This window comes from Pinus tabuliformis, chromosome 1_2, assembly GCF_031772625.1.
Source record: "Pinus tabuliformis cultivar Carrire ecotype Pingquan chromosome 1_2, CPIR1, whole genome shotgun sequence".
NCBI lineage: Eukaryota > Viridiplantae > Streptophyta > Pinopsida > Pinales > Pinaceae > Pinus > Pinus tabuliformis.
In genome coordinates, this window is record NC_142298.1 from 906544479 (window position 1) to 906568444 (window position 23966).

At 38.0% G+C, this 23966-nt stretch overlaps 1 protein-coding gene across 1 annotated transcript; it reads right to left on the reverse strand.

Annotated features, from left to right (window-relative positions):
- Window positions 1-17538: 17538 nt before the first annotated feature.
- Window positions 17539-19819, reverse strand: LOC149208885 (7-deoxyloganetin glucosyltransferase-like). Its single transcript, XM_089394169.1, has 2 exons — window positions 19139-19819; window positions 17539-19015 (listed from the first exon to the last, which is right to left on the reverse strand). Exons 1-2 carry the CDS (start codon window positions 19647-19649, stop codon window positions 18063-18065), a joined length of 1464 nt encoding a protein of 487 aa, XP_089250295.1. The 5' UTR covers window positions 19650-19819; the 3' UTR covers window positions 17539-18062.
- Window positions 19820-23966: the final 4147 nt, after the last annotated feature.

Here is a 23966-nt window from a genome sequence, read left to right on the forward strand (position 1 = left end):
ATCTCCTTTGTTGTTGTGTCCTATTTCCTCATACCTAGCACAACTGAGTATCTGACTCACAACAAACCTGTCATATTACTCATCTAGATCTCTTTCTTAATTGAGGGAATATATCTCGCAATGTCTTGTGCCCTTCTTGTGTTTGTGCTCTCTTGCTAAAAATAATCCCTTTTGGCCCTCTTTACTAGCAATAGGCCCTCTCAACCTTCTTTGCCAATAACAGGCCCTTGTGACCCTATTTGTTGTAGAATTTTCTTCTATATTCAGGTTGCATATTGTGATATGCTAAAACAAAAGACAAGGATCTACTCTACTCATTAGTGGAAGCCAAAATTGATCGATGAAAACACTAAGCGAAAAAGGAATAATTTCAATCGCACATAACACAATACTTTTCTAGGGAAAGAAACTTCTCAAAACCTCGACTATCTATATTGCATTAACCAGAAGATCTGAGAAGAAAATACAATGCTTGTTCAACCCCGAACAATTCTTGCACAAGTACAATCTATCTCTCTAGTTCACAAACCAACTCAAGCCAACACTTAGCCAATTCTGCTGCCTTCCAACCCCCTACTTTCTTATGTCATTCCTTAGGGAATTAGCCCATATTTAATTGGGAAATTCTCTCTCCATAACTGTGTGATCCATCCATAGGCCCTCAGCTGATTGCATGCACCATCTATACAACTCGAAAAATTATACAACTGATAGTACACTGTCCTTGAACTCTAATCTCAACTAGGTCTTCCTCTCAACTTACATGCATGAGTTATTTATGAGTGAATTGTTAGTTATTTGATTGATCACTGCATGTGAATTAAACCCAATTTTATTCACTTGGCCACTAACTAGTTCCTCCAACATTTAGAACTAGTTTAATTGAATTTTACTCAATTAAACTAAATTAAATAAATACAACTCAATAAGAACTCAACATGGACGCCTAAAATGAATGAATCATTCTACATGACTCAAGATAGACTTCCAACTCAAATTTACTCAGACAACTAAGTCAAATTAACTTAGTTAACTATTACAAGTTGCTATGAGAACAGAATTTCGACTTAATTCCTAATTTAATTCAAGGACAAATTAAATTAGAATTTCTAGATGTTATTTTTAACATTTCTTGTTGTTATTTTCAACACTACCTCTCAACAAGAAAGGAATTCAACTTTATCTCGATACGATACCTTTGGAATGTTCTGCATGCAACACTTCTCTCTAGTGTTGTTGCTACTGCAACTTCTGAAACAAACAAAAAAACATCCCAACTGAAACAGTATGATGCATATGTCACCAGAGTCTCTGACTGCTACTAGCTACTACACTATCTACTGAAAACTTTGTGTTGCTTCTAACTTTGTATTCTGCCATATGCTTTGTTGTCAACTCTGCTCTGCACTCCCCAGTATCTAATTGTTGTTAGTCTTTGTCTCTGTCACTCTAACATCTGACTGCATCAACCGCCACTGATCCATCCGGCTACTGTGTACTATGGGCTCCCATAGCAAGGTAATGATCTATGAGACAAAACACACCTCAATGGATCCTACCCAATTTCTACACTCTTGGGACTATTGCTTCACATCACCCTGCTTCTTACTTGGAGGTATGGTTGCATGTGCTCCCTTTTCCCACTTGGCTCAAAATTTTCCCCTATTGGAGGTCTCTACTTGAGTGGATGCCTCCACTCGATCTCCTCTCTGCTTCTCTAATTGTGTTTGCTCCACAACTTTTTGAGGTAGCTTCTGAGGTTGCATGTTAAGAGGGAATTCATGCTCCCTCTCAACCACCAAGTCTCTAACCTTTGCCTTGATCCTCAAGGCTTTACATGCATCTTGTACCTCAAGTGCATACAATTTCTTGACTCACACATCGATCTATCTCACTTGTCCCATGGCGATGTGTCTAAGGAAAACCTTTCCTTGGATAAAAATCACATCATAGCCACGGTCTTCCAATACAGCGACGGAAACAAGATTCTTCTTTAGTCCTGGAACATACATCACATCAGTGATTCTAAGAGGGGAGCCAGACTCCCTCTGAAAGGTAACTGTATCGGTGTCGGTCACGTTATACCTCCCATCATCTACACACTCTATGTTATGTTTGAGGTTTTTCTCCTCCAAGTCACTAAAGAGGTATCTATTCCCCGTCATATGAAACAAGGAACCATTGTCGAGATACCACATTCTTACCATTACAGTGTTGGCCATTCATGCAATGAGAGTGAAATCAAGTTCGAATTTTGAAGCTAGAGCTCCACCTATTGTTGCTACTGCAAACTCCTTCTTGCTTGCTTTCTTTTGTGGGAAATACATGGCATAGTGCCCGTACTTGTGACGATGAAAACACTTGATGTTCAACAAGTCCTTCTTATTTCCACCCTCCTCGCCTTGGAACTTATTTCCCATGGCTTTCTTTTCTTTGTTGGCTAATGCAAAGTCCTCTTCCACTTCTTTGGATGAGGTCCCATCTCTGGTGTTCCGCTGAAACTCTTCTTCTACCAAGTCAGACCACAACTGCTCCCACTCTGGTAGCTTCTCCCTCCCATTAACTGAGTCCTGGTAACTATGTCAGCTCTTGGGAAGTCCTAAAGCTATAGACTTACCATATCGTTTTCATCAATATAACCCCGACACTTCCAAGATCATCCTGACAGTGAGTAAACTTTGTCAAGTACTTCAGAATAGAGTCTCCCTTCTCCATCTTGATCTTTTTGAGTTTGTCCTTTAGTGATAGCTTCTTGTGGTCACTTTTATTTTGAAATAGGTCCATCAATGCCTTCAACATTGCAAATGGAGTTTCCTTACTATGGAGATTCGAGAGAATATGATCTCGAACACCTTCTAGAATAATCCTTCTTGCTTTTGCCACACACTTTCTCCATTCAACTAGATCTTTATAATCAGATGTTGGAGGCTTTAGAATATCATGATCTATGAATTCCTTCAACCAATTGTCTTCCAGAACTGCCTCCATCTTGTCCTTCCAAGCTATGTAATTTGAGTTGCCCTCCAGGGCATACTCAAGTCTCAAATCGTAGAATGACATACCACTGACTCTGAAGTATGAACCTACAAATTGAATTTAACCTATACAACAAACTTGAATTCTCCTCTTCTATAATGTCTTCAACTCTTATACAATGTAGAATTTTCTTGTAGATTCAAACTGCAAATTGTGCTATGCTAAAACAAAATACAAGAATCTACTCTACTCATCAGCGGAAACCAAAAATGATTGATGAAAACACTAAGCAGAAAAGGAAGAATTTCAATTGCACATAACACCATATTTTCTAGGGAAGAAAATGCTCAAAACCCCTACTATTTATATTTCATTAACTAGAAGATCTGAGAAGAAAATACAATGCGTTTTCAACCCGAACAATTCCTATACAAATACAATCTATCTCTATGCTTCACAAACTAGCTCAAGCCAACACTTAGCCAATTTTGCTACCTACCAAGCCCCTACTTCCTTGCATTGTTCCTGAGGGAATTAGCCCATATTTAATTGGGAAATTCTCTCTCCATAATTGTGCAATCCATCCATAGGCCCTCAATTGATTGCATGCACCATCTGTACAACTCAGAAAATTATACAATTGATAGTACACTGTCCTTGAACTCTAATCTCAACTCTGTCCTCCTTTGAATTGTCATGCATGAGTTATTTTTGAGTGAATTATCAGTTATCTAATTGATCACTGCATGTGAATTAAATCCAATTTAATTTACTTGACCACTCACTAGTTCCTCCAACAATTAGAACTAGTTTAACTGAATTTAACTCAATTAAACTGAATTAAATAATTACAACTCAATAAGAACTCAACCTAGGCCCATAAAATTTAGGAATCACTCTACATGACTCTAGATAGACTTCCAACTCAAATTTACTGAGCCAACTAAGTCAAATTAACTTAGTTAACTATTACAAGTCGCTATGAGAATATAATTTCGATTTAATTCCTAATTTAATTCGAGGAGAAAGTAAATTAGAATTTCTAGATGTTATTTTTAACATTTCTTGTTGTTATTTTCAACAGTTGAGAGGGAATTCATGCTCCCTCTCAACCACCAAGTCTCTAATCTTTGCCTTGATCCTCAAGGCTTTGCATGCATCTTGTACCTCATGTGCATACAATTTCTTGACCCACACATCGATTTGTCTCACTTGTCCCATGGCGATGTGTCTAAGGAAAACCTTTCCTTTGCTAAAAATCACATCATAGCCACGGTCTTCCAATACCGCGACGGAAACAAGATTCTTTTTTAGTCCTGGAACATACATCACATCAGTGATTCTGAGAGGGGAGCTAGACTCCCTCTAAAAGGTAACTGTATCGATGTCGGTCGCACTATACCTCCCATCATCTACACACTCTATGTTATGTTTGAGGTTTTTCTCCTCCAAGTCACTGAAGAGGTATATATTCCCTGTCATATGAAACAAGGAACCGCTATCGAGATACCACATTCTTACCATTACAGTGCTGGCCATTCATGCAATGAGAGTGAAATCAAGTTCGAATTTTGAATCTATAGCTCCACCTGTTGTTGCTACTGCAAACTCCTTCTTGCTTGCTTTCTTCTGTGGGAAATACATGGCATAGTGCCCATACTTGTGACAATGAAAACACTTGATGTTCGACAAGTACTTCTTATTTCCACCCTCCTCACCTTGGAACTTATTTCCCTTGGCTTTCTTTTCTTTGCTGGCTAATGCAAAGTCCTCTTCCACTTCTTTGGATGAGGTCCCATCTCTGGTGTTCCGTCGAAACTCTTCTTGTACCAAGTCAGACCACAACTGCTCCCACTCTGGTAGCTTCTCCCTCCCATTAACTGAGTCCTAGTAACTATGTTAGCTCTTGGGAAGTCCTAAAGTTATAGACTCACCATATCGTTTTCATCAATAATAACCCCGACACTTCCAAGATCATCCTGACAGTGAGTAAACTTCGTCAAGTACTTCATAATAGAGTCTCCCTTATCCATCTTGATCTTTTTGAGTTTGTCCTTTAGTGCTAGCTTCTTGTGGTAACTTTTATTTTGAAATAGGTCCATCAATTCCTTCAACATTGCAAATGGAGTTTCCTTACTATGGAGATTCGAGAGAATATGATCTCGAACACCTTCTAGAATAATCATTCTTGCTTTTGCCACACACTTTCTCTATTCAGCTAGATCTTTATAATCAGATGTTGGAGGCTTTAGAATATCATGATCTATGAATTCCTTCAGCCCATTGTCTTCCAGCACTGCCTCCATCCTGTCCTTCCAAGCTATGTAATTTGAGCTGCCCTCCAGGGCATACTCAAGTCTCAAATCGTAGAGTGACATACCATTGACTCTGAAGTATGAACCTATAAATTGAATTTAACCTACACAACAAACTTGAATTCTCCTCTTCTATAATGTCTTCAACTCTTATACAATGTAGAATTTTCTTGTAGATTCAAACTGCAAATTGTGCTATGCTAAAACAAAATACAAGAATCTACTCTACTCATCAGCGGAAACCAAAAATGATTGATGAAAACACTAAGTAGAAAAGGAAGAATTTCAATTGCACATAACACAATATTTTTCTGGGGAAGCAAATGCTCAAAACCCTGACTATTTATATTTCATTAACTAGAAGATCTGAGAAGAAAATACAATGTGTTTTCAACCCGAACAATTCCTATACAAGTACAATCTATCTTTGTGCTTCACAAACTAGCTCAAGCCAACACTTAGCCAATTTCGCTGCTTACCAAGCCCCTACTTCCTTGCATTGTTCCTGAGGGAATTAGCCCATATTTAATTGGGAAATTCTCTCTCCATAACTGTGCAATCCATCCATAGGCCCTCAATTGATTGCATGCACCATCTGTACAACTCAGAAAATTATACAATTGATAGTACACTGTCCTTGAACTCTAATATCAACTCGATCCTCCTTTGAATTGTCATGCATGAGTTATTTTTGAGTGAATTATCAGCTATCTAATTGATCACTGCATGTGAATTAAATCCAATTTAATTCACTTGACCACTCACTAGTTCCTCCAACAATTAGAACTAGTTTAACTGAATTTAACTCAATTAAACTGAATTAAATAATTACAACTCAATAAGAACTCAACCTAGGCCCGTAAAATTTAGGAATCACTCTACATGACTCTAGATAGACTTCCAACTCAAATTTACTGAGCCAACTAAGTCAAATTAACTTAGTTAACTATTACAAGTCGCTATGAGAATATAATTTCGATTTAATTCCTAATTTAATTCAAGGAGAAAGTAAATTAGAATTTCTAGATGCTATTTTTAACATTTCTTGTTGTTATTTTCAACAGTTGTCAATAAACCCTCTCAACTTTCCACAGGCATTCTTGGCTTCCTTGGCCCTCTTAGTTCTCCATAGGCCCTCTCGACCGTCTTGGCCCTCTAGAGGCCCTCTCAACACTCTCAACCCTCCATAAGCCCTCTCCGCCTCTATAGGCCTGCTCATCCCTCTCATCCCTTCACAAACACTCTTGCCCTTCGTAGCCCTCCATAGGCCCTCTCATTCCTCTACAAGCCCTCTCAACCACAAGATTCTTTCTTGCCAACCACCTTATGTAGGTCCTCTCGACCCTTAATGAGTCTAAGGCCTACTCAACCTTCTCCTCCACAAGATGTTGTCTTTCCAGCCACCTTCTATAGATAGTCTCGACCCTTGAGGGTTCTAAGGCCTACTTAGCCTTCTCCTCTACAATATGCTCTCTTGCCAACCACATGAATGAATCACTCACCATTGTACTTATAATTACTATAGGGTGCAATACCATGGGTACAAACCCCCATCACTTATCCTACTTGCCCCACACATGAGATTACTACCGATGCTACCCAAAACATCAACAAAATGTACATATCTCAACAATAAACCTATAATATATTAGTTTATTCCAACAAAATTTTGTAATTGATTTTGTTTGAGATAAAAGAACACTAAGATTACTAATAATTTCTAATTTGTATGTCTTTCGCTAAATTTAAATGTGAACCTATACTATGGAGCTTTTGAACATAAAAAAACTTAAAACTAAAATTACAATACTGAGAATGTAACGATATTTATTTAAAATGATGTCTCATCGAAACCTCAATTCTTTATTCTTAAAATCGATCATTTCATTTTCCCAATTTTACATTTTTATCAGTTTTCTTATATTCACTCTTTCACGTTTTTTCTTATATTTATAAAAACATTAGTATTAGTGCAATTATATGAAGTAACCCAAATAATTTGAGAATGCCTCATAACTCTCTTTCTTTATGCCTCATCTAATGTCCAAGCTTAATGAAATGTAGACTTTACAACCTTAGTAACATTTTGCTTGGGCGAGATTCTTAAGCAATATATGGAGAAAGTAATCGAATTGTGTTTATCATCATATATATGCACTATGGCATTAGGAATTATGCTCTAACCTCCACTATGACATACATTTTGCATTGTTTAAAACATAAAGTGAAAAAATCAATAATAAGACTAACATATTAGGTGTGGATAATTTTATTTGGCATTGCCTATATGAATCTCAAGAAGACATGTTTATCTAAATGATAAAAAGTGGATGCGAGTATCATAGATTTTCATGTTCTCAGAGATTTGTAAAAGGAGTCGTCTAATGAGGCGGAAGAATTGACTGGATGGCCCTAAGTTGCTGGAATCTGGGTAAAAAAAATTTCAAAAAATCTTGATGGTGGAAATCAACACCATCAAAAACGTCTAGGACACCTAAAATTTTGAAGTTTAACAACTATAACTTGGATTTACAAAAATCCTTGCCAAATTTTTTCTAAATTTGACCAAAATTTCCATAACTATCAAGCAACTCCTCCACCTCGTTAAACTACGCACATGTAAAATAAGTAAACTCTCTTTGGGGATGCTCCTCCGCCTCGTTAAACTACGCGCTTGTAAAATAAGTAGACTCTCTTTGGGGATGTTACATTGTTTTGATAAAGTTGTTCCCATAGTTAGTCGTTCTCATAGTTAACTCAAATGGCGAAGTTTAATTGTTACATACTCAAATTATGAATCCGACATAATTGTCAGACATTTGTCATTTCCCAATAAAACAAAAAATAATTCATTACCCTGTCCGAGAGTGGTAGTTCAGATTGTAGGTGAGTTCGGTGCAATGCCGAATTGTGATGTGAAATCACATGCGGCACCCCTACACGAGCAATTGAGTTATTTCATGAGACAATGTGGGGTTGAAACAACCAAATTTGGTGGGGAGGTGTAATCAACTCCATGTGACGGTTGGTTCGTACCTACTTGATGGTGTGTTCAAGAAGATCGTGTGCGCAAAGGACGCATAACATTTCAGCCACTTAGATGAGTGCAGAAGCATGTGTGATATGTCATGGAGACGAGTCGGCATGTAGTTGGCGTGGGTGCATCGCATCTGAGCAAGACAGGTCGGCTGGCATATGGGCACGCGAACGAGATGAGACGAGTCGGCTGGTGTGTTAGCATTCGGAACGTCACACCAGGTGAGACCAGTTAGCTAGAGACACAAGACAAAGATCAGTTGGATTATGAGTATGTGGAACATCAACACGTGAAGGGCTGCGGCTGGAGCTAACCAGCCATATATTGGGTATTTAATGTCTTGAGAGCAGCACGCAACTTAGCCCGATAACACGGGAATGGGTAAATATTATTTAATTCTGAATTTGCCCGCTCCCATATTATCGCGTTAAGTCGCGTGCTGCTCTGAGGGCATTAAATACCCAATATATGGCTGGATAACTCTTTCCAAGAGCTGCGACCAACAAAACCGACGCGTTGGCCGCATACCACCTGCCTCAAATCAGGTTTTCGACAATGACAATGAGCATGTGTCCACAGTTAATAAATGAGAATGTGATCGCAGGCGGAGTAAGGGGACGGACGTGGCACGAGAACGTTAGTAGGTTGTGCCTTGCCATATGGTAGATCATGCAGAAGTTGCGGCTACGTAGAATCATAGGTTGTTTGACTGATCTGTAAGTGGTGTTCGGCTAGGCCAAAATTTGGCATTCAGTTCGACCGAGTTTTGATGTTTAGGTGAGTTGAAATTTCGGAGTTTTGGCAGGCTGAATTTTGGAATTTCCTGCAGCATGAATTTTGAGGTTCCGGTTCACCAAAATTTGTAGCTCGAGCATGCCGAATTTTGGGGTTCATTAAGGATATGGAATTTTGGGCTTCAGCCCAAATTTGATGTTTTGTCTAGCAACACCATTAGTTTGGTATGGGTTACTCGGATATATCGAGCGAAGAAGAAAGGTTGTTTTAGGTAAAGTTGTATTGTTCAAATTTTAATGTATACATCGTTTTAGTATTATGAGAGAGATCTACCCTCTTTATCGTTTTCTATTGCATGCGTGTATATTTTATGTCGAGATGATTCTTTTTGTAAAAATTTGAAATTGGTTTAAGTAACAAAGTTATTTTATAGACATTTAACTAAGGAATATTGAGTAAGCATGGTCTAAGTTTAAGTAACCTCAAGTTGAGAAGTGCCTCGTAAGAAAGAACATTTATGTTGCATGCATAAAGATCTATTTGGTGCCTTTAATATATGATTTCTCTAGGGGCATAGTAAGGGGTATTAAAGTTGAGATTCCAAGAGGGGACATCATAGTGTGTTTGTTAATAGTAGAAACTACCATGGGAGCTAAGGTTAGGTTAAGATAATAAACATGATTTCAGGTGTTATAGAAGTGAAAAGTGTTGTGTCTATTATAGATATTATTAGGAAAGTGTAGTGGTATTGTTCACTTTTACTTTCATGACAATTGATGTTGAGTAGGGTATTGTGATAAATGGATTTGGAGCATATATTAGATATGCTTTCCAACATAGAGTGATATGTGAAATAACATTGAGGTTTGATAGGTGTTGAAGAAGAATGCACATAGCTATGGTCTTTTAGCATTGGAGTTATTGACCTAATTGGTTTGGTCATGAGAGAGAGTGGAAGTTTTGATGCATTGGCAGTGAGCTTGAGTTGTAATAGTTTTTGAGTCGAGACTTTTCAACACTACGATGAGATAACCATGTGTTTCATGCAGTAGATTAGAGCATAGGAATTGCTTAAGACTTGTAGAGAGAGTGAAGCTAGGGGATAGTTGTGAGGGTTGGTGCACATTGTAAATTGAGGTGATTTTCCATTCACTTAGGAGTTGTTTACCATGGAGAGATGTGGAGAGTGTTTATGTGGCAGTCAATCCAAGGTTGGATGGTGTCAATGCCTTGGACAAGGGTGGTGGATAAGGTGGACTTGTAAGAGGTGAGTGACAATTTTCCAACACAGATTGGTCAATTGTCCATCATGACTTGAGAATTGACGTTGTTTGGGTGGAGTAGCACATGGAGCAAAGGGGCACAATAGTTTGATTCCATATTTTCATGAGATATTGTGAGTTTAACAGGGTATCAAAGCAAGTGAATTCTTGCCTTGCTCAAGCATGAGCCAATGGTACATCAAAAGTATATATGTGAGTTGGTTTATATAAAAAAAGTCTCTTTATATTGGAAAGCATGAAGGATAAGGTTTGAAAGATATAAAGTCAAGGTCAATGATTATTCTAGCATCAATTTGAAAATTATCATGGCTGATTCATTTTCCTAATAATATGTGAGGGAAAAGAGGTCATTCCTGCATTGAGGCCAAGCAATTATATAAAGAGACTAACAATGTCATTTGAACACAGTCCATTCCTTTAGCTGCATCCTCAAGCACTGAAAATCATTCACAAGCTTAATAACATTAAGTTATCGAATGTTGATCATTTTGAATTCATTGCTCAAAATATTACAATTACATTTGATGATGTAAATAGACTTGCATGCATTGAATTCTTTCCTTGGGAAGAGCTTGTCAACAATAGGAATAAAACTAGTCTTGGATATTAAAAGGATGTGTCCTTTCATATTTTGAAATTCCAAGCCAATTCAATTTCAGAATCCTAAATTTCTTCAGGGCGATTCATATTCACGTGGTCTATATTTTTCTCCTCCACATTCACAGTAAAAAATTGTCAAATGTTGATATTGTGATGGAGTCGGCCATGTGATAGATCATTGTTTTGATATTCAACCTTGTAAGCATTGTGGTAAGCACACTCATCATTCAAACAAATGTTGCATTAATAATACTTTTACAAGAATGAAGATTCACCTGGGGATGGATCGCTTCTTGGAAATGGGATTTAACAACCAAGAAGATATTTCACTCATACCACATAATTTCTTTTCGAATAATAACATGTATTGTAGCTGAGATTTCTTCATCATCTCACCTTGTATCTAACAAGGGGGAATTGATGGTCATTTACAAGGTTCAAAGATACGTCAAGCAAGTCTGAGCCACAACTTGGACTTGTTGCCTAAACTTAGAGCTAGAGTCATCCATACCCATATTTAGAGTTGTAGCTAGAGATAAAGCAATGCCCGAGTAGCATGCTTATGGTTGGTGGCCTTCCTTAAACCACTATAGGTTGAGACCTTAATGGTATCCCTTTGAAGAACACTTCCTTTAGCAAAAGAATTTAGCTTCTAGCCATATTTGGAAGCATTCCAAGTTGAGACCTCAATGGTCTCCCTTTTCACAACAATAGGGAGTACTTCCTCTAACAAAAGATTTCAACTTTTGGCCAAATTTGGAATTGTTCTCGGAGCTTGATTTAGGTGGATATTGGTGGCCACCCACCTATTCCACTTGGACTGCCACTATTGTTTCTTTCAGTTTCCTTAATTGTAGCACAATTTTCTATTTTTGGTAGTTTTTCAGGTCTTGATCTTATTCAAGGACTACAAATTTCGACTATAAACCCTTGCCTCAAGCTATGGGTTTCCCTATTTCCCCAAAAAATGTAAAATAAATTAAATGTGAATTTTAACTGGTTAGCCTGAACGGAGGGACACATAGATCTAAGGTTTTGAGGGGGTTTCCTATTGCATTATTATTGGTTTCTTGTGGCATGCCTATTGATTTTCAGTGATGTTGCAGTTGGGTAGACCCATTATAATAACATTTAGCCTCCATAATGTTTCCTTGGCCAACCACTAACCTACGATAATAAGTATTAAAAGTTGTGGAGTAAGAAGCATTGGGAAGGATGCTTCCATCTATGTCCCTCCTTATGGATCGATACAAACTGAATGAAATATTGGGAAGAAAGAGTGGAGAAGTGGAGACAACACCATCACTTGAAGAGAGAGGAGGTGGCACAATGGACTAAACCACCACTTGACAGATGAAAGGATGTGATTGGATGGAAGGAAATAGAATAAACATAAAAACATAGCGTGAAAGAAAGGAGTAGGGGAAGATAAGAAAAGGGCATCGAGCCATTAGCAAGTAAGGGGAAGGAATTCTATGTTGAATGATGGATAAAGATACTCTCTCAAGTAGCCTATAGAGAAGGAGATTGGTTGCTAAGTAGCAATGGAGGGAGATAGTAATAAAGTTAAGCGTAAAAAGAGCAAGGAGAAAAAGTAGATCCAAAAGGAAACAATGAACTAGACTAAACCTTGGGTTCAAGCCCTATGAATGAGCCTAGAGGAGTAAGGCAATCGATGTGGCTCTTATTGCCATAGGAATTAGATAAGTGACGTGGACAATGGACTCCACCTCCTAAGTGTGTGACTTTTCCCTTGGTGCGATTTCCTTGAACAAGCATCCCCTTAGACTTTGCATCTAGATTGGGGATGGTCAGCTACAAGAAAAACTGCAATGTAGCTACCCTATGGCTGGACAGACAGTTGAATCCCCTCCTTTAGTTTCCTATCAACTTAACACGCACAAATAAGTATACTTAGTTATGCATGTTAGAAAACAAGCTATGATATTCCTTATTATGCTTATGATTAATGATTAATCCTATATCATTCATGAAAGAATGTCTAATTCACTATTTAATCATGGTTTTCCAACTATCTTGTATATTTATCTGGTGATAACGAGCTTCTTGAACTTTGTGGTCACTGCCACCTCATGAAGTGCAAGACATCATATATGTTTATGGTTGATGGTCTAAAGTCCTCTCAAGATCAAACAATTATTTTGCAAATTTCAGTTATGTTAAATGTTGGAATTGGGTAGTTCATTTACATACTCATGATTGTAGGCTTCTCATATGTTGCAAGTTTATCTTATATGTTGTGATTCTATTTTAGATGTTGTGATTGTAGTGAATATTTGGTTAGAGTTGTTGATTACATAATTAAGGAATGATGCGTGGCTTGTCTATATTCATGTGTGGATACTTGAAATTTGTGATTTCCCTTACTAATTTCTTATTGTGAGTGTTATGATTTTAATAGTTGGTAGCACCATGGGGTTGCTGCCCTATTTATGATCTTTAAATTATCTATATGCTTGGGTTGAGCACCTACATGATTGTTTATCCTTTTTTAGGTCTTGTGAAAATTGATATAAGTTGTGAATCTTTGCAAAATGGTTCTGATTGCTACTACTTGGATGATGACTTCAAACTATGTACTCAGATGTCACTATATTAAGAAATACTAGGTAAAATCCTTAAGGATTGAGTTACATACTTGCTTCATCTCTCAGAGCCTAATATTCAAGCTTTGACCATCTCCTTTAGAGAAATTGATGTTTGGGCTCATGCCCCAAGCCATAAATGTTTTTTCTCAGTTTACAATATGTTTTTCCCCTTCATGCCTTGGAGAATCTAAAAATCTAGTTTGGTAGATGTTTTGCCACTTTGGGAACATCCCAGATCATTTTGTGATTGGATTCCTTTGTCCAGAGGTTTGGTAGAGTATTGTGCCTTGTGCAATCTAGATTTTGTTGGACTAGATTTTATCTTGAATCCAAGGGTCAATACATCCAGGGGTGGCAAAGGTTTTCCAACCCCTAGAAGCCCACGTATCGTCAGGCTCTAATAATTACCCTTTTCCTTATCACATGTGTACCACATTGTATGGGACCCACAATGCATTATATTTGATTTAATTCAATATCTAAGGAATCCAAATGTGGGCACAGGTATGTCCATCTAAGAGGTATTGGATAGGGATATGACCATATTTTGTGATTTGTGCATAACATATGGGGAATCCAGGATCTACGGGTGACAAGAAATGCACACCCTTATGGAGCCTCATATATTTGTTAAGCCAAATTTTCCTTCTTCAACCAAGTAAATTTGGGGTCTAGTACATGCCAATGGTGGATAATGACATGAACCACTCGATTTATCTAAAGCTAGATATAACATAATTTCACTGTAAAATCTAAGGGAGACCATGGTGGGCCCCAGTCCCACACCCTATGTTGACATGGTAGTGCCACATAGGCATGACAAAGAAAACGTGGGGGATACATATGAACCCAATGAGGATGAGGACTTGTGCTATATTGATATGGTGGAACCACATAAGATAAGAAGGAGCCACATGGTAGAACATTGCCGATGTGGACAACCCTATTGTGAGAGTGAAATGAGTTGTAAGTGATAATGTGTGCCAGGAAGTCTCGTAACTTGATGGTCTCGATAGATGGGGAACTTTCCCATCATCTGTTTCTTCATTTCTTAGGATATTGGGAAAATGTGAGATATCAGAAGTATGAAAGTGAGGTCAAGATATGAAACCTTTTCATTAGATCTATTATATGATAGTAACGTGAACTGAGAAGGTAGCGAGTGTTGTAAAGGTTAACTGGATTGTAGAACATATCTAGTCAATTCAAAGTAAAGGAAGAGTTCCTCCCTTGCATGAAGTTCTACCTTGAACAAACCAAAGCAGATTTCGTGGGGGGTGGGGGTGAGTGGGTGTGAAAATAGTAAGCGGTAGAGGAAGAAGGGGCCCCATGATAAATCAACATATTCCACATATGCCAACGGTACTGAGGGTGCTTTCCTATGCACTCCCCCTCCCCCTAAGTTTAAAACCTTGACAGACCTTGGGGACCCTGCAAACGTGTTGTAGAAAGTTAGTGATCCATTAAATATAGAATGCACAAAATGAACAACTAGAGCATGTTGCGAACGTGATTAGCCGAAGAGGAAATTTGAGGGTGCACAATATAGACCAAATTTGGCATCAAGTTTTGGTATTGGTTAAACTTTAAATGGACATAACATTCACTCCAGGAGTTAGATTGAGATAAAACTTTTACATCGCCGAAAATCTCCCGATGTGCTGAATGCAATAGTGGAAATTGTCTTGGGTTTTGAAAAAGTTGTAAGAAGAAGATCTTTGTAACCCCATCTTCATAATAGATCTCAGAGTGTGGGTTAGATTATCAAGCAACACCTCCCACATCTTGAGTTAGTACAAGGGGGTGGTAGAGAGTGTTTAAGATGTTGCTTGAGACATTGCACACACAGTTAGGAGGGAGGTGTCCTTTTAGGGAAGTATGGCTAGTTTCAACAAATGGTAGTGTGGATGGTTGTGAAATGTTGTGATTGATCAAGTGGTACTAAGAGAATTCACAGTTTCCTATGGAGGATGGAGATGTTGGGTTGGGCAGAGTTTGGAGACTTGGTGACAGGTTTCCATGGAGACTTTGATTGGTGATTTGATGTGTCAAGTTTGTCAATTGGAGGATTGTCAAGGATGATAATGATTTTGAGTGGGGGAGAAAGTAATACCCTTAGAACTTTGATTACATCAAGCACATGAGACCACATAGACATACTTGAGATGGGTTCAGTGCCATGTTAAGTTGTGATGTAACATTGCACAAAATGGGCACACCTAGATGAGTGGTTGACTTCTTGCATGAGATCAATGTGGGGTAGAACAACCAAATTTGGGGTGTTCACCATCTTGTGACGAGAAGGGTTGTGAAACAAGGAGGTGCCACCAAATCCATGCTACAGTGGATTGCTACCTACATGATGATGTGATAGGGCAAGTAACATGTGGGACGATGTGGAACACGTTGATGCCAAATGATTGCATGAATACGGGAAATGTGTGGTAGAGACATGTTGACTAGTAGTTGGCATGGGCATATCACAATCGAGAAAGACAAATTAGTTGGTATATGAGTATGCACATGAGATGACATGAGTCAACTTGTGTGTTAACATATGGTTCATTACAACTGAGTGAGACAGGCATGAGACAAGAGGAAGATGAGTCAATTGGAAAATATGTGGAATGTCAACACACAAAGGGACATGACAAACCAAACTGATGTGTCAATTGCGTTATTTTTGTACCACCACGCATATATAGGTGATTAGTCAAGCCAAGTTGAGACAAAGATTGACAAATACCCTTAGCATGAGTCTATGGTTGAGAACCAAGGACGTGATCATAGGACGAAATAAAGGGACAAATGCAACATGAGAGAGATGTTAGGCCACTCCTTGCTATATGGGGAAGACAGGCATGTTGGGTGTTTCATGCAGTTAAATCGAAATGCAAGTCATTTCACTGAGCTACATGTTGTTCCACTTTACATAATGCATGTTAGAATTTGATGTTTGACTTGGTCAAAATTTGGTGTTATGTTGGACTAAATTTGAGGTTTGGGTGAGCTGAAATTTGGAGTTTGGATAGGCTAAATTTTGGGATTTCTTGTGGGGTGAATTTTGAGGTTCAAGTGAATCAAAATTTGGAGTTCAAGTAGGATAATTTTTTAGGGTTATCATGGGACAAATTTTGAGGTTTGGGTGAGCCGAAATTTGGAGTTTGGGTAGGTTGAATTAAGGTGTTTGTTGCAGATGAATTTTGAGGTTCAAGCAGGATTGAAATTTGGGGTTTCCACAGACCTAAAACTTGGTGTTTTGATGTAAACTTGGGGTTCAACCCAAATTTGGTGTTTTGACTAGGAGAGGTCATGTATGAGTTTGGCATGGGTTGCTTGGATGTATTGAGTAGAGAAGGGATGTTCTACATACCTTGTATTGTTCAAACTTATATGTATCATTGTTTGGGTATTAGGAGAGAGAATCACCCACCTTATATTTGTGTGTGTGTGTATTGCAATTGTACATGTGGAGATGATTGCCACTTTAAAAATTTAAAATTGATTAAGTAACAACATCATTAACTATAAACACTTAACTAAGGAAAATTAGATTAGGTTTCATCCATGTCTCGGTAAGCCCAAAATGAATTAGTCCTTAAAAAGAAAAAAAGTTAGATACTACATAATTAGAGATCCACATAACCTTTAACCATACAGGTTCTCTAAAATTGTGAAAATAATCCATAAAAACTTATATTTGTATTTATAAATTATATATACATATATAAATATATAATTCTATTTCATATTATAATTTATTATTTATTTTACTATTCATTAATTTTTTATCATTAGAAGTCTACACAATAAAATTTTAATTTAATTTTTTTCATAAAATATATACACTTTTCACTTACATTTCCATTTATAGTTTTTCATTGTTTTCAATCATGAAACAGTCAGAAGAATACACAATATTCAACTTTCTAAACACTATATCAATAAAACATCCAAAAGGCTTTTATTTGCTGCTCCGAACTCACCAAACCCATTTGGAAGGAAATTTAGAGAGTTTCCAAGCAGATCCATGCGGTGAAGTCCGATAATCCAATTTAGAGCTAATCATTTGCAAGTGCTGCTTGATTCGATATACGAGTAATTTTACCTTTGGTGAATGTTCATCTGTGTATGTTCTGCGGACTCGTGAAGCCATTAAATTCATAAGAGGAGCAAAAAACTAAAATGTTTGAATTTCTGCAAAATTGCTTTGAAGCAGGGGTGTTTTTGCCTTCAATATGGTGGTGCATAAGAAAACCACGGTAGGGTTTTTGGACTCTTGGAGTTTGAACATTTAAAAGGATTAAAGTAAAAGCAGTCTAGATAAAGAAATTGCAATTTATTAAAACCATCGAAACCTAGTGATGAACTCCTAACCTAGAGCAGCAACTCAGTGCAAAGCACAATGGTAAACATACGCTTTGAAACATCCTGCAAATTTCTAATACCCTAAACTGTTTCTAAGACGCAAAATGATGAGTCTAAATATAAGTATTCTTTTTCTTTTTTATATGGGATGCACAGCAGACAAGTGAGGACCCTGTATTTCCTCAACAAACTTCTCCATGTTATTGTAAGAAGATCCTCCTTTTCCCACTGCTCTCATTGACTCATCTCTCAACTCACCAATTCTCTTCCTCATCTGCCTCCCTTCCTCCCCATTCATCAATCTCCTTACCATGTCTTCCACATGTTCTCTCTTGACATCTTCATTCATTGCCATCCCAATCTTCCACACTTCACTAACGAATCTCCTGTTAGTCGGTTGCTCTGCAAAGAAGGGCCACGATATCATGGGCACACCAGCACATATGCTCTCCAGCGTAGAGTTCCATCCACTATGAGTCAGAAAGCCTCCCACTGAAGGATGTGAAAGCACTTTCATCTGAGGAGCCCAGCTCACCAAGAAACTTCTGTCCTTCACCTTCTCCAAAAACTCAGGAGGTAGCACAGCAGAGTGACCATGAATGAGATCTGGACGAATAGCCCACACGAAGGGCTGCCTGCTTGCCTCTAACCCCCACGCGAACTCTAAGAGTTCCTCGTCAGATATAACAGTGATGCTTCCAAAGCAAACATAAATAACAGAGCATGGCTCCTGAGTGTCCAACCATTTGACACAGCCAGTTTCTTCAGTCCACATGCTTGCAGAAATATCAGATATTCCATCATTTCCAGATTCTGCCTGTAAAACAAGAGGGCCTATTGTATACAAGGGAGGAAGTCTCTTCTGGAGTGCATCAACTACAGGACGGTCAAGTTCGTCAAAGGTATTAAGTATTACCAAGTCGGCTTCTAGAGTGGCCTGTGCTTGAGTTTTGTTAAACTCAAACCTGTAATAAGCATTCGATTTTTCTGTGATTCGCAAAGAGTCGGGCAGATCTTTGACACGCAATGGGGGCATTCCAGGAATGCAGGTGATTATTTCTTCCATGTACCCATTTGTGAAACAATTCTCATCTGCAACAGCAAGTAACACCATTTAAAAGTGACCTCTGCCTTTGACATGAGGAATCCATTAAGAATTATTACTGCAAGTGGAAATCAATGGAAAATTTGTTGTATTGAAAGTAGTGAGTATACCTTTGAGGGGAATATAACCTTTGTCGACAAGAAGAGGAATGAAGAAATAAGCCGAGAAGCCACAAGCGCTGTGCGTCCAGAAGGCCACTCTGGGAACTCCCAATTTCCGGGCGGTTTTCTGCGGAAAAGAAAGTACCCCGTCTGAAATAATACAGGTGAGGGGAGGAACAACTCCCTCTGTTTGTAAATGCTTCATCTTATCAATCAGCTTGTCGAAATACAGAGGGCCGTTATCAGTCAAAGACCGACATAGCTCGGTTAGGTTGGAGGTGCGGCCATGTTCCGGAGGCAGGCCATCTGGAATAGTCTCGAATCTAAAGTTGGGCAGAGAATTAAGGGCGTGCACCGATCCGGATGTGAGGAGGCGCTGTTGTATATACTCTGTATTAACGTAAGTGATGTAGAAGCCTCGGGCGTGCAAGACTTTAGCTAGCTGCAGCATCGCCTGAATATGTCCCTGAGCAGCCATAGGAAACATAAGAGCGTGAGGTCGCCCATTGACTAGTGCCATGCTAATACAGATCCGTGATAATCTTCGAAAACCAACACGGCAGTGGTAGGCGACACATGAACATGCAGATATATACCATCCACTGGGCCGTAGTCTAAGGAAGCTTTAATTTTGGCCAGATTTTGATTAAATCGGGCAGAAATTTTTGTAAATCCAACTTGTTTTAAGCTTTTGGTTATTTTGGAAATTTTCCATTATAAAAACGCTATTCAAATACCATTCAAACACTCCCAGATTTTTTAGGCAAAAAATTGCTGGATTCCAGCGAGTTTTGACTGTCAGCCCAAATTTGCAGCTCATTAAACAAGACCCCATGCACTGGAGTGTAATGACGTCATAGCTGTGCTCACATGCTGTAAGGTCAAGATAATGAGATGTGCCTGACAGTGATAATATAATGCATGTGCAGGTCATGGCTTCGCAACAGGTCTCTCCAAAATTTAGAGATTGAAAACTTGCAAAACAAGTCTCTCATAGATGAATAATGAGAGCAAGTTTCGTGCATCCAATTTTCAGAGCTCCTTAGTTTAAGGAGACTGTTTTTTTCTTAAAAATTATGGAAATTTTGGTTATATTTAGGGAAAATTTGATAAAGATTTTTGTAAATCCAAATACAATTGGTAAATTTCAAAATTTTTTGGTGCCATAAATTTTTGAGGGCGCTGAATCCATTTCCACCATAGAAAAATCATCTTTACAAAAAAATTTAAATTATTTTACCTAAATTTTAACTACTCCTAACTACTTTTGACCATCCCAACAATTCCTCTGCTTTCATAAACAGCTACTTTCAAAACTGTCTGGATGCATTTATTATACTAATTTTGATCAGTCAAGGAGAGAAGCAAATCTCCACGTCTCTTTGCAAGGCTATGTTGTACTAGGCCATCCATTTCGGCAACAAAGTTTATACCATGCGCCCCAAATTTCAAGCCAAAATGATAATTAAACTTTTATTTTTCAAACATGATTTATGCACCAAATTTCAAGCCAAAATGATATTATACTTTTAATTTCCAGACATGATTTCTTAATTTCTTTGTCAGTTTATTCTTTTTTAATTTTATAGGAAAAAAATACTAGTTTATTTTATGTACGAGTGTATAAAAACATTCAGAATAGACCCCAGCACATTAAGAGAGTATGCTCATCTCTATTTAAAATTAGAACATAAGGCTCTCAGAAATTTAATAGTTCCTAAAATATATGGACCAGAGACCAAATGTTTTACAAAATATACCGTTATATAAAACCATAGACTAATAAATTAAGGGAGTTGGATTGAGCTTTCCTTTCTGATGGTATTATTCTCCACATCATGTAATGCATATAACTTGTACCTTCGTTTAGACCCTTTGTTGACAAAGAACCAGTGACAATATTCGATACCCGAAAGGTGTTGAAGGGACACCTTAAGAATGCTGATGTGGTTGATCCAATTGCCAAGAATAGGAGGTGAAAGATATGTGCTCCCTAATACACAATCAATGAGGGTCTTAGAATCTCCATAAATGTGAATAGAATCCAAAGACAATTCCTTGGCAAACCAGAGAAGCCCCCATAGAGTCAGAATCTCCGCTCTCATGTTTGTTCCAAATCCATCGTGCCACCATAATTTGAAGTGAGTCATGTTACATAACCTGAGGCAAACTCCACATCGACATACGCCTCTCAGTGTAGCTTAATCAAAATAACCAGCTGGAAATTGTATACAAGGAGGAATGAAACAAAATAGAAAATCTTTATCCACCTGTATGTTTTTTGTTTGTGTATCCATCCAAATCCCAATGTTTATACATATCTTGTGTATGTTGATGGGGATACCTTCAAATATGTATCCATTCTTAGCATGCCAGATCTCCCCAAAAAAATGAAGAGAGGAATGGCTTGATATCGCCCCCCTCGATCCACCAACGAAGACACTGATCTAATGAGAGAAATGTGTAGGTTTTAACCCCTTATAGAAATTACTTGCATACGAATTCTAAAACATAGAAAACAAACAATGCGAGAGCATAACACATAAAACACATATACACAGAGATTTTCCCCTAGATCCCAAAACCGGGACTACCAGCTTGACTTTTCATTATGTTCCTTTCAATGTTATAATACATATTTATACATGTCGAAGCATCCAATACCATGGACCGAAAAACCATCGCGTCCAATACCATGGACCGAAAACCATCGCATCCAAAAAACATGTGTGAAAATCATGCACAAAACCATAGGTGGATCCACCCAACCTAACATAGGGTCCAAAATCAAAATTTTCTGGGGCACTACCCTTGGCAAAACAAGTCTCTCATATATGAATAATGAGAGCAAGTTTCGTGCATCCAATTTTCAGAGCTCCTTAGTTTAAGGAGATTGTTTTTCTCTTAAAAATTATGGAAATTCTGGGTATATTTTGGGAAAATTTCATAAAGATTTTTGTAAATCCAAGTACAATTGGTAAATTTCAAAAAATTTTGATGCCATAAATTTTCGAGGGTGCTGAATCCATTTCCACCATAAAAAAATTATCTTTACAAAAAAAGTTTAAATTATTTTACCCAAATTCTAACCCTCCTAACTACTTTTGACCGTCCCAACAATTCCTCTGCTTCCATAAACAACTACTTTCAAAACTGTCTAGATGCATTTATTATACTAATTTTGATCACTCGAGGAGAGAAGCAAATCTCCACGTCTCTTTGCAAGGCTATGTTGTACTAGGCCGTCCATTTCAGCAACAAAGTTTATACCATGCGTCCCAAATTTCAAGCCAAAATGATAATTAAACTTTTATTTTTCAAATATGATTTATGCACCAAATTTCAAGCCAAAATGATATTATACTTTTAATTATCCGTCCAAATCCCAATGTTTATACATATCTTGTGTATGTTGATGGGGATACCTTCAAATATGTATCCATTCCTAGCATCCTAGATCTCCCAAAAAAATCAAGAGAGGAATGGCCTGATATCCCCCCCCCGATCCACCAACGAAGACACTGATCTAATGAGAGAAATGTTCTTAAAAGGAATATGAAAAAATTGTAAAATCCTTCTTCATACCTGTGTAGAAGTCGAGCACTCCAATAAAAGATGTTGGTTTGTCTCAGTCGAATCTCGACATAGTGTGCACCATCCAGGAACTTGTACACCCCGCTTATAGAGGTTCTCCCAGGTCAATGTTTTGTTGTGCCAGACCAACTAGGTGAAGAGAATAATCTTCATGGGGACATCCAATTTCCAAATCTTCCTGAACCAGCAAGTATTATTTAAAGAAAATTTGGTGCACATAATGTACTTGTAGGTGTCTTCCACCTCCATCGCATCCTTACAAAGCGTCCCTCCCCAGGTGATGAAGTCTCCCCTCTCTATTCTGCAAAGTCCCGCCATTTTAAGATCTTGAATGTAGCCATTCCATACATCAGCTCTATGCCCAACCAGACCAATATCCGCAGCTTCTCCCCTAATAGGAAATAATCCACACCAACGTCGTATGACCTGTTCCAAGAATATATATCCCCTGGCATGTAGTCTTTCAATTATGTCCTCCGTGAGGGGAGTGGCTATATTAACTCCCTGAATATTATCTATCCCAATTAGAATGCATTTATCTTTTCCAAATGACCACCTGAGCCTTTGAAGATACTTTTTTACCTTGTGGAAACTAAACCAAATGTAAGATCCAGTTTTTTTGCCGATGTTGCCTTCCCTTATCCAATCAAAGGCGCTCTTATTTTTTAGGTACTTCGTCAGTATGATGTCCCTCCAAATTCCTTCTTGAAATAGTGCATGCCATAAAGATTTGATTAACATAGCCCATTTGAAAACTCTCACATCTAGTATTCCCCAACCACCATATTCCTTCGAGAGGGTGATCTTTTCCCATTTGATTAGGTGGTATTTTTTTTTCTCCCCCGTGCCTGTCCAAATGAAATGTGCCAATATACTTTGAATTTTGGAAAAAATTGCCGAGGGGAGAATGAAATGATGTGCCTAGTATACCGAGATATGTTGGAAAACCACTTGTGTAAGGATGTATCTTCCTCCTAGAGTAAGACATCTATAAGTCTAACCATGGAGTCTGTGATGGAATTTATCCAGAAGCCAATTCCTGTTTGTTAGCCTATAATTGTTTGGATTGAGATGATATCCAAGGTAAATGAAGCCATTGCTCAGTGGCTTGGTACTAACACCAAAAATTCCTGCGATAAATGAAATCAACTCATGATCACTACTCGAAAACAAGAGTAAAGACTTATTAGCATTCACCATCAACCCAGAAGCCTCACCATATCTCATAAAAATATAATGCAAT

What these genes read in the sequence shown, in the direction of transcription:
- LOC149208885 (XM_089394169.1), bottom strand. Translation starts at nt 19,649, where the DNA reads ATGGCACTAGTCAATGGGCGACCTCACGCTCTTATGTTTCCTATGGCT. An exon ending in AGGTTATATTCCCCTCAAAG is followed by an intron (nt 19,016 to 19,138) that starts GTATACTCACTA and finishes TTGCTGTTGCAG; the next exon opens with ATGAGAATTGTTTCACAAAT.